Source organism: Leptosomus discolor, chromosome 3, assembly GCF_034619465.1.
Source record: "Leptosomus discolor isolate bLepDis1 chromosome 3, bLepDis1.hap2, whole genome shotgun sequence".
In the NCBI taxonomy this organism is placed as follows: domain Eukaryota; kingdom Metazoa; phylum Chordata; class Aves; order Leptosomiformes; family Leptosomidae; genus Leptosomus; species Leptosomus discolor.
Genome location: NC_141393.1, coordinates 31,075,196 through 31,087,219, shown reverse-complemented (window position 1 = coordinate 31,087,219; position 12,024 = coordinate 31,075,196). Strand labels below are relative to the sequence as shown.

Here is a 12,024-nt window from a genome sequence, read left to right as displayed (position 1 = left end):
TTTATATGTTGCAAACATTTTAATGATTACTTTTGAGCTTACACATTGGGTGTTTTCTTTAAACTTCAAACTGCAACAAGTTAAATAAATGTTTATAATATACAAAGAAAATACAACCAAAAGTAAAATTTGCTTTAAGTGTGCCTTGCACTAGGAACCAGTGTTTTTAATAGCTTTATTGTTGAGCTGCACAAACACACTTAAGGATTTGATCTTTATAGCAGGGCATTTGAGAAATCAAAATATATTCCCACTTGAAAGAAAAGACAAAAAAAAGGTTGTGCATGATTATATGCAAAAACCCACTAAAATACGCCAATAGTGCAGGCACCATTAAAAAAGAAAAAGCTGGAGATGCCCATTAACTCTAAGTTTTAAGGAAGCAAGTTTCTGACCAGTTAGCTTAAAGCCAGCAAAACAGGGATCAGTGATGGCAACTGTAGTGTACAAGGTATTAAATGACAAACTTTACACAAATACACTGTTAGAAATTTGTGTCAGTGAACACTGAAAATCTGATGATCTGTTCTTTGGAACAGTCAAACAGAACCACCTTAATTTCCAGTTGTGCAAGCCCTTGAAGCATCACACAGTGTTCTGTGCCAATTTCTTGCTGGCTGTGTAGTTACAAGGATTTATTTTGTCATTAGCAGCTAACGAACTTATTCCACATGTTCCTAAAGCCTCACAGGTGAAAAAAAGGCAAGTCTCATCAGAGCACAGCGTGGAGATCATATTTTTTGCACACAAACACAAGAGGCTTTGCTAGTATCAAAAAACACTTTCTCATGTCCCACATCGCAGTCAGCAGCTCAGTTGAGATGGAAGCCTTTCTCCATGGTAGCAGCTAGCAAACGCTCTCTCATAATCTCCTCAGAAGAATACTCGGGCAACTTCAGGTAATGCACACACGTATTCACAGATGGGTAACTTGCATCTGTAGCATCAACCTGAGCAGAAGAATGAACATTTTTTACTGCAGTTGTTCACAGCACTCGAGATGGAAGTTAAAAGGTGTAAGGTCCTCTAATTCATGGCATTTACGGCATACGTAACACCAGTTGTCAAGGAACTGTAGCATCAGGAAAGCCACAGACCAACTTATAAATATATTTACTGTACACGTATGTTAACTCTTCTATATTCAAATATGAAATCAGAGAACAGACCTGAAACAGAGGTTAGCACTGAAAGCTTAGCATGGTGTCATAAATTAAAAACCGAAAAGAAAAAAAAAATAATCAGTGTTATTTCTTAATGTAGCAACGATCACGTTCAAAAGCCAAAATAGCTGGTTTGAAGGGCAACCTGAAGAAGCCATACCTTGCGTACAACAGTGAGCCGGGGATGTAGGTTGGCCAGTCCTCCTGGTGGGAGGGTTGAACAACCAGTGGTGAACTGGAGGAAAGCCTTCCTTTCATCCGAAGACATACCACACAAGACTCTCACAAACCGAAGGAATCCAGGGCTTAAAATAAATTAAAATAATTATTTATGGCAACATTGCAAGAGAGTGTTTTTTTTAATCTCCTTTAACTTGAGACAGTACAATTACAATCCTTAGTCATGTCTAAGCAGTCATTGTGAGATTCTAGTGCCTGTTCAGTGTTAAGAATAAAACATAAAACCCATAAGAATACTCGGCAACGAGATTAAAGTAGTATGACACAAAAATGTAGACAAATAAGACCTTTTCTCCATACTTATCTTGGAGTGTTATTCGGGCATCTTGCGTATGAATGGGTAAAGTAGACAGAGCTCAAACCTATTCTACGAGAAGCAGCCAACTGACCATGATCTTAAGACTCTTTCTGTACCACTTCTGCAGTACAAAGCCACTTCAATTTATGTGTGATTTCATTTCTATCCCGTTAATGACCCTCACGCAAAAAACCCAGGAAAACCGTAACAGCCTACAACAGATCTTCAAGGACTCCTCCAGATACCGCTGCTTTCATCCCTACCAGCCCAGGGAACAAGGGGAGCAGAGGGCATGAAGAAAGCAGAGCCTGCTGAAAGACACCCGCAGGTAGCGCAGGCAGTGCAATCTCAGCTGCATCTCTGCATGCGGGGCAGGGTCAATAGAAGAATTGCTCCATGCACCCATCTTGGACTGATCAGGATCCTTCAGCATACTTATACTAACACAGTTTCAGAAGTAATTTGTATGCTATTGCTAACAAACATGACAAGCAGCAAAAAAACCCCAAACCAAACAAACCCCGAAACATCGAGGCCACCTCCTGCAGCCAATCACCAGTATATTTGTTCCCTGCATAGTACATTTTAACTACACTTGGAGAGAAAGAAATAAGGGACAAGTAACAACTATACCCAACTGGACAGGAATTATAACCACCACCAAAGATTTAAGTAAAAACTCTTAAAATGTTATTTTTAACAGCCTGTATTGGTTAGCTGCCATTACAGCCATTAGTTGTTCCCATTTTAATCTTTTAGCTTTTTTTTTTAATCTTCTCTCATCACAAAAGCACCAAGTACCTTCTAACCTGTCTGTTGTAACATACGTGGTGATTTCATGCAGTTTTAGACAGTCACTGGCTCTTCAGTGACCACCAATCACATCCAATTTGGCATCTTCATCAAATGAACATTCTGGTCTTTTTGTCACTTAACATATCTTTTAGTTACTATTTTAAAATCACTCAGAACGTAAGTACCTATCTCGTGTGTATCCCAATTTAGGTTCAGTATAATTGATGATATCCTCAGCTGCCCAGGAAGGAGACTGATTTCCACAAAGAATCATCTGAACTTCTTCATGGCTGAAGGAACTTAGTTTCTCCATTGGAAAGACTCTGTTGAAGCCATCTAATTTACACAATATACAGTTACAGACGTAAGTAAAAAAATGTTTATAAAATGTCAGCTTTTCAATTACATTTTAATCAAACCAGAACCAATCAACAGTTTCTTAATTAAGAGTAAGGTAAATGGAACCTCTTCAAGATTAAAAATGGCGTAACTATTGCAAAGATATTAATTTCATAATTATCGATTGCAATTTTAATTTAAAAGTTTGTTTTTGAAAGGCATTCTATGCCACCACTTTAAACCAGCACACCCTGAACACCAATTAGTCCACCTAACTGCATATATATTCTGTCATATTTAAAATTACCTCTGAATGCCTCCATCTGTTTCTGTATACCAGTATGCATGCAGAAGTCAAACATGAGATCTACATATTCCTCTGCATTATCCATTGTTACAGTCTGCAAAGACAGTAGGTAAATACTGTAAGAATTCACTTTGCATTAGAGGCAGTAAAAATTTAACTGCTGTTTAAATTGCAAAGGTAGGTTGTTTCCTTACCTCATCTTCACCACCTGGCTTGAGATCCACAGCTGTAAACCCATACACTTTGGACGAAGGGCAAAACTGAAAATTTAGACTTTAAAATACAAAGACAGTTACTAACTGCCAACAAGCCTGCTACTGCTTTTGCAAATATACCAGCTCTATAAACTGCACCCCACGCACCCAAAAGCATCTCGCTACATTTCAAACCGTTGCTTGGGGCTCATTTTGTACGTACGGGAACAGTGGTACCACGGCGCAGAACTACAGCTAGTAATGGGCTACACGGATAATACGGGTTTCCAATCTACGGTATGCACGTGCGTGTACTCACCCACTACTTATCTGGATTTGGTAACCATTGAAAATTTCAGAGAGTCTTATATCTTTAAGTTATCAGCTTCAAAACTACTCAAACTGTTCAATTCAGTTCACGAACTCAAAGAATCCTCCACATTAATTTCCAGCACTTAACAGTTACAGAGCCACTTAACATATTGGGCATTGGGGCCCTTCAATGGTGCTGCTTGCTTCCCCTCTCTAACAAGGCACGCTAAGTCAGCAAGGCCAGAAGCAATTCCTGAACTCCAGCTATGCGATCCTTGTGGCACAACACGACGTCAACAAATTACCCATAATGTTAATGGTAGAAAAACTACTGTTGTTTCGAAAGAAATAATTTCAAACTACAAAAGACGACATCCTAACACAAGCTTACAGGTGTGAGCACTTTTATGCCTTTAACATTTGCTAAAAGTTAGCACGTGTTCCATTTAACACTGATTCAAACGTTGCGCTGCGTGTCTATTAATGCAATCTGAAATGTCAATCTGTCATTTTTAAAAGCTCTCCAAAAGTCTTGATAAATTTCAATAGTTATCACAGCAAAGACATTACTGATTCACACTTTTCTAAAGGTCTTTACAAGTATTTGTGTGTTTCTAGAGTCATACAGCATCGCAGTGCGGTCACATTAAAGTTTAAACATTAGGAAACTGCGCAACCGAGAAGAGAAAATCCTCAAACTAAGGAACAAGAATATAGCTACAGATGGCAAACTCGATTTTACAACATCTCTATGATTCCTCCTTGCAATAACACCACTTAAAATGAAGAAATCTTCATTTTTAGTTATACATGTTGACATTTGTCTCTAACACAACACTGTTTGCATATTTATACATAAATATGAAAACTCTTACCCCAAATCCTCTATGCTAAGTGGAGGCCCCGAACCTGATGGATTCTTCAGCATTAATTCCTGTAGTTTTGTGTTCTTTTCATCTTCCGACAGACTTTTGTTGCTTAAAATCTGACGCCTTTTAATTGCAAGGTCCTTAATTTCTTTTAGAAATCTAGCTCTATGCGGATTTACTAGTTCAAAGTCTTCCCATGTTAAGATTCCATTAAACCAGGCAGGAGGTTTAGGTTTTGGTGGATCAAGAATAAATTCTGATTTGGAGTCTTCTTCCAGACTTCCTACGGACAAGGAATCATGCCCTTCTTCTGTAGAAGCCTCCGACTGACTTTCAGTACAGTGCAAGTCTCTGTCACCCCGTGATTCATATATCAACTTACTCATGTTACTTTTAATATCCCCCATACACATGAGTTTAAAAAAAGGCTTAGAAATGGGTAAATCCACAAGTCTATTGTCTTGAATGCATTTAGCCAAGAAAATTCCAAGGAAATGAAAGAGTTTGGTTATTCTTTCAAGTTCATCACTGTCTTGTGGGAATGGTGCTGTGAAGAGTCCACATGATCTCTGTACATAGTAGCCAGGGGGTTTCAACCCACCACCAATATCAACCTGATTTAAGAGACACACACAAAAAAGCTGACATTGTTAAAGGTGTATTTAATTATATATCTGGGCTGTTTAACTTCTTATACTCTACTTCTCTGTTAAAAAGAGAACAGGTAAGAAAGGAAGCTGTGGAGCAGAGAGGTCATTCTTGACCATGATGAGCAGCTGCTCACTGATCACGTATTCTTCCATTCCTGGATATCCAACTCACTTTTCTTTTACACAAGTACTCAGTTTAAATGAAAACTGAAATATACCTGACGAGACTCATCATCTGGAAAATCGTCATCACAAAGCCAAGCTCCCAAATCTGTCCTCTGAAATTCTGCTGCCACCAACGCGTAAAATTCCAAGGTAGGACCCAGGCCTGTTCCTTCCTCCCCTAAAAACTCAACCTAGAAAAACATACAGAATGTTAATAAAAAACCAAAATCCTAGTGAAATGGTCAGTGTTGGTTATGGAACAGGATATTCAATATCCTGACCAGTGCATTAAAAACAGCTATCTAACCTCGCTCTGCTAGGCAGATATGCTTTACCTCTAGAACAGATTTTCTGTCTGCATGAATCTGCATGACATTTTCTGCCCATTCCATCAAGGATTCACCTCGCGGAACTTTCACTCTTTCATGTTTGAGGCGTCCAACTCTGAATTCTCCCGGATCATCACGGCGCACTGTGCTGGTGGTCCTTGTCCGTTCAACAGTGGCTTCACGTCTGTTCTGCAGCCATACAATTGCTCTGGAACAAAAAAACCACACCCCAAACAACAGTTGTTTAAAACTTTGATGCCTACCAGCATGAAGACTTGAAATTAGCCACTATGAAAAAGTTCCCTTGTTAAGTACTACCTACCTAATTTTTTTTTCCCTTAAGTTATATATCAAAGTATTTCTCAGAAATATCTAACACGCCCAAATACGGGTGGCTTTGTATTTTATGAGTTTAGAAAACTGTAGGTTTTAATTACTATGAAGGGCCAGCCGTAACTTTTGATGTAATAGATAGCACCTATGAAAAGATACAATTCTTGATCAGAATTAGTTTTCAAATTACAGTGAAATGAACAGAGGGCAGCATTTACTGTACTTCTTAATCACAGATGCTCAAAACTGTTTATAGACACTTACTGCAACTTCCTTTATATACTGCAAGGCACTTGTACATCACCCCATTGATACCGACCAAGTTTTACAGCAAGATTCACTCACTTATACACTTATTAGAGAAACACAGAACCTACGCTGAACTGCAGTCACACACATACAGACCCACACTAGTGAAGGAAGAACAGCCACCTCTAACAGCAGCACTTACACGAAGTCAAAGTTCAAAATTCTTGTACGTATCGTCATCTAGGCAGCAATGAACTATGTACAAAGCTACCGTCTGTAGGTTGTTTTGCATGTATGGTCAAGTGTCATGACAGACCCAGACAGAGACTGTACAGACCCACGTTCATGTGCACACAGAGTTCACACAGAGTATATGAGTTTTAAGAACTATGTCCAGTATTTTAAGAGCTTAAGAAAGCTCTTAACTTACCAGGTAAATACTTTGCAACTCACTGTCTACACTTCCCTTTCTCTTTCGAAAACAAACAAAAAAAACAGCCAAGAAAACCCATAAAAACTAATTCTTCCTTCTCGTTATGTAAAAGCAAGCTGGCAAAAAGTTTTACACTGTCTACATACTCTCAAGGTAATCACTGCTGCAATCGAAGTATTAAGGATTCCCAGGTCGGGAAGCACTTTAGAGGGTACCCTTAAACGTTTTGTTACAGTTTCATTATGCAGCTAATAACAACTTTCAAAATAGCATCTTTGGGTTATATTTTGTTTATTTCACTAACACTTTAGTGAATTAAAAATAAACAAGCCAAAACAATCACCAAACCATTGCAGGAACTATAAAAATAAAAGATATGTGCTTTGGTGTAGGTTTTCAAAAACCATTTAATTCACATTTACTTTCAGGGGTTTTTTAATTTTGTTTCTTATTCTTTTATGCAATGAAATGCAACCCAATCCACTTACTGCCCAACAGGATAAGCTAGCTACAGGTACACAAGCAAGCCTTCAGCTAAAGTTGAAGAAAAAAAACCCAAACAAACCCCCAAACAATTTCTTCACAGGAATTTCCTGAAGACTGTCAAACAAAAGGTGGGCTACTCATCATAAGCCTCTAACACAATGAACAAGAAATCTTTCAAGTGTCCAAAAGTCCTTCTGAAGTTTTCCATCTTCCTTTTTTTCCTACTATCCAAAATGCTTTACATTTGGCAAGCAAAATCTCTCTCGTTAGGATAAGATCCTTCTGTGAATCAGCAATCAAAAAACCCCATTATAGTTTAAAAAAAAAAGCAGTCAGTTTTTGTTGTGGGGTTGTTTTTTTGTTTGTGGGTTTTTTGTTTTTGTTTTTTTTAAATGTTTTTTACCTTGATGCTCCAAACGCTGTGCATGTGAAGTACAACTGTCTTGTTTCAAATGGAATTAAGAAAGGACACTTGCTCGTTAGCTGCTCACACCAGTCTGGCAAAGCTCCACTTGCTAGTGCCAAGGGTTCCTGTAGTTTAATGCAAGGAAAATAAATAAATAAAGTCTTTCTAATATTAGACTCAGGCTGTCCCAACAAGTTTGTAGCTAAGTCCATAGACACCCACTACACCCAAGTACAGAGTTTTTACCTGTGCTTGAGCAAGTTTCTTCCTTCCCAGCAACTGCCACATTCCCCCCTCCCACCGCCCATTTAAGTGCTATGAATGAGATCATGTGGTTTCTAGGACTCAGCAGTGGACACAAGGTGATTTGGCACAACGACACTAAAAGCTGTAGTAAATCTCTGGCATATGTAGCACTATGGGGAGATCCGAGTATAGAATACAACTGGAATTAAAAAGAGCCCTCAAAAACCACACAAGGGCCAAGCAAGTCAAGAATCTTCACCTTCTTTAAATCTTTGTTAAAGAAAACTTAGTTCTACTGAAGAATTACATCTTAAAGTTTTAATTTTAACACATCTAACTGACCTGGTACCAATAATACGTTTTCTAAATGCTATTTTTGAAAGCCTTGTGTGGAACGTATAAACAATAAAACGTTTGTGAACCCTAACACAATTAATTGCCTTTGCTACAATATCATCAGGCAGACACACATACACTACATTGTACCATCCATGTTTGGTGCAGGAAAAAAAAATTTCTTCATTACCAAAAGATACAATTTATTACTACCTTTTTCTTGATATGTTTTTATTCAGGCTAGTCTGTTCTTACAGAATTTACTCACCCAAAATACAAGGACGTAAATATCGTATGAAACAATTCCAAAGCCAAAATGGCAAAAGCGCTAATAATTTCAGTCAAAGTAAGGAAGAGTAAAATGAAGGTCTTAAAACCAATATGACTATCATATACATTGTGCATAATACATTAATGTAATACCTCAATCTGTTGCAGAATCTTTGTAGTAATTTTTTTGCTTGTGAATTCATCTGGTGGGAAGTTAAACTGAGGATGCTCATCTCCTTCTGAAAATAAGCAAGGGAAAATTTTTCCTTAACTGTTTTAATGAAAACAAAATAAAGAAGCTCTGCTGGACAGTTAACTTACCTTCTTGAGAAGTTCGTGCTGTGTAAGGGTCACTGGCAACTATATACAAAATGCGAAGTAACTGCAGAACATCTTCTACTCCACAGGAGTTCTGCCCACTGCCAGCTTTGGCCTGAGGTTGTTCCTTTGCCAAACTAAGGATATCAGAATTTTGAAGAGTAGAAATGGCCCCTTGACTTAATCCAGATTTTGATCCATGTTCACAAAAATCCTGTAAAAAAAAGAATTGTTACGAATGAAAACCGCATGCATCACTATCTTTGAGACTGTGCACTCCAAGTTAACGATTCAAAAAATCGGAATGGTTACTGTGTTTAACCATCAACACTTTGTTAAATTATGGATGGTTCAAGTCATGACTCAAATGCATTTTAACACTACTATACTCAACAGAAGACATTAAAAAAAAGGCAGCAAAACCTAAACTTGGTACTGGCATGTGAACATTTAACTTGTCATACCCCTCTTCTACAAGAATCTTTAAAGCTGCAAAACAAAGCACACAGCCATTCATAACAAAAAAAGTTGGGATGCAGACATATACCTTGTATGCAGCTATGAGCTGGGAACAATTTCTGTTTTTCCTAATACTTTTATTAGTGCCGGTTAATTTCCAGTGGCGCAGGAAAGCTGAGTCTGCATTCTTCTGCAGGTAGGTTATCAAGTCATTCTTTGGTAATTCGTCAGTGCCAAGGTACTGCTCCACATGCTCTACTGACCAGCAACCCTACAACAGGAACCACCAAATGTCGGTTTTTCCTGATTGTAAAGTCTTTCACATGCATTACATCTTGTCTTTTTTAAAGGAGCATGCATTTACAAATACACTCACTCATATCCTTTAAGTAATTGAAAACTGTTAGTTGTTTTTTAATGTAGCATTTCAAAAAACTGCAGTAAGATTTGTTTTGCTTTTGTTTAAACAGCCATAAAAACATACACAAAGGCACAGAATTAAGTCTTACCATTTTTCCACTTTCTTTCTCTTTATCAGAATCCTTCATTTCTCTGTACATGATTCTAGATATCAAAACAACGAGTTAGTATTTCATACTCGTAGCGCATCCTCTAAATTCTGTAGTTATACATTGACTTGTTAGATATCAATAGCATTTAGATAACACGATGTAAAACAGCAGTAGCAGCTGCTCTTTGCTGCACAGAACATCTGGGATAGCCTGATGCAGCAAAGTTCTTAAACTCACATGTAATTTTCAGGATGTCAATATTTATTTTGCAAAGTATTTAATTTATATTTTCTTAAGTGAGGTTTGAGTAATCAACCTTCATTGTGCAAATTTCCCAAACCAGCTTTAGGTTCTTCACTACATGTGTGCCAACTCTTTAAAATGTTGAAGTCCTAGGATAGTTTGCTGTGTATTAACTTAGGAGATATGCACATTTACAACTGTTTCTCATGCTTTCCAACTAGAAAACAGTTTTGTTACAGCACACAATTTTTCACCCAAGGCAACTCAGAAAACAGGTGCAGCACACGAGCACTGCTGAAATCTGAAATACAGAGTTAAAAAACCTGCAACTACCTTACTGCAGTTCTTGCTTTCATATAGGTTAGTCTTCTTGTATGACAGAAGTTACATCAATGTAGCAAATGGAAAATACATACAATCATATACTCTTACGATTTCTGCCTATTACTATAAAGCTAGTAAGGTCAAATTAGGGTAGACTGAATAGTTGAGGTTGGAAGGGACCTCTGGAGACCTAGTCCAATACCCCTGCTCAAGTGTCATGTTTATATGGAATTTCCCATATTTCTATTTGAGCCATTTTCTTCTTGTCCTTTCACTTGTTGCAATGAAGAAGAGTCTATGCTCTGTCCTCCCTACTTCCTCCCATCAGGTATTCATATACATTGGTGCAATTCTGCTAACTTTTTTTTTTTCCTCCAGGCTAGACAGTCCTAGATGTCTCAGACTCTCTTTGTATGACAGATGCTCCAAGCCCTTTCATCATCCTAGCAGCCCTTTGCTAGACTCACTCCAGTGTCCATGTCTCTCCTGCACTGAGGAGGCCTGAACTAGGACAAGGCACTCCAGATGTGACTCACCAGCACTGAGCTGAGGGGGAAGATCACCTCCCTCAAGCTTTCTAAGGCAGTCCAGGATACTGCTGACCTTCATCGCTGCCAGGGTGCATAGATGACTCTTGTTCGACTTTATATCCACCAGGACCCTCAGGGACTTTTCTGCCAAGCTGCTTTGCAGCCAGCTGACCCCCAGCCTGTACTGGCACATGCTGTTATTCTTCCCCAGCTGCTAGACTTTCCACTTCCATTTGTGGAACTTCATGAAATTCCTGTCTCCCCATTTCTCCAGCCTGATGAGGTATCTCAGAACGGCAGCACAACCATCTGGTGCAACAACGACTCTTCCCACTTTTGTCTGCAAGCTTGCTGAGGGTCAGCTCTGTCCCATCGTACAGTCCATTAATACAGACATTAAACAGTACTGGACCCAGTATCAACCTTTGGGGCACACCAGCTGGCCTCTAGCTGGACTTCATACCCATGACCACAACCCCCTGAGCCTGGCAGTTCCAGCAGTTTTCAGGAACTTATCTCGTCCATACTGGATTAGTTTGTCAATGAGGGAAAAGGTGTTGAAAGCCTTGCTAAAGTCAAAGAAAATAACATCTGCTGCTTTCTCCTCATCCACTGAGTAGTCATCTTATCAGAGAAGGCTATCAGGTTGGTTAAGCATGCTTTCCTCGTCATAAATCCATGCCACCTACTTCAAATCACCTTCTTGTCCTTCATTGTTTGAAAATGGTTGCCAGGACTACTTCCATCACCTTTCCAGGGATGAAGGAGAAGGTGACCAGTCTGTAGTTCCCTGTATCTTTCTTGCTCTTCTGGGGGACAGAAGTGACACTTGCTTTCCTCTGGTCCTCAGAAATGTCTCCCAGTCACCATGACCTTTCAAAGATAATCAAGAGTGGCCAGCTCCTGTGGGTGCATCCCATTGGGTCCCATGGACTTGTATGTCCTTCTTCAAGTGTTCCCTAACCTTTTGCCCTTCACATCCTTCACCAGATTCTACTCTAGACAGGCTTCGGCTTTCCTAAGCCCATACCTCCATGCTGGGACAATGTCTCTATATTCCTACTGGGTCACCTGACCCTTTTTCCACCTCTCACATGCTTCCTTATTATGTTTTGAGTTCTGTTGGGAGTTTCTTGTTCATCCACGCAGGTATCCTACTGCCTCTACCTCACTTCCCACACATTGCAATGGACTGTTCTTGAGTTGGGAGGAAATGAT

General features: G+C 39.0%; 1 protein-coding gene across 4 annotated transcripts in view; it reads right to left on the bottom strand.

The window, feature by feature from the left end:
• Positions 1-5: 5 nt before the first annotated feature.
• Positions 6-12,024, bottom strand: part of HECTD1 (HECT domain E3 ubiquitin protein ligase 1) — a 60,825-nt gene continuing 48,806 nt past the window's right edge. For all 4 annotated transcript variants that reach the window (XM_086462760.1, XM_086462763.1, XM_086462761.1 and 1 more), the window contains 13 exons: positions 9,707-9,761; positions 9,286-9,468; positions 8,742-8,952; positions 8,574-8,659; positions 7,566-7,693; positions 5,668-5,869; positions 5,386-5,523; positions 4,524-5,131; positions 3,337-3,415; positions 3,143-3,236; positions 2,682-2,832; positions 1,324-1,468; positions 6-950 (listed from right to left, as the gene is read on the bottom strand). In XM_086462760.1, coding sequence (XP_086318886.1) covers positions 813-950; positions 1,324-1,468; positions 2,682-2,832; positions 3,143-3,236; positions 3,337-3,415; positions 4,524-5,131; positions 5,386-5,523; positions 5,668-5,869; positions 7,566-7,693; positions 8,574-8,659; positions 8,742-8,952; positions 9,286-9,468; positions 9,707-9,761 — 2,218 coding nt within the window. In that variant the 3' untranslated portion in view covers positions 6-812. The remainder of the gene's footprint in view (positions 951-1,323; positions 1,469-2,681; positions 2,833-3,142; positions 3,237-3,336; positions 3,416-4,523; positions 5,132-5,385; positions 5,524-5,667; positions 5,870-7,565; positions 7,694-8,573; positions 8,660-8,741; positions 8,953-9,285; positions 9,469-9,706; positions 9,762-12,024) is intronic.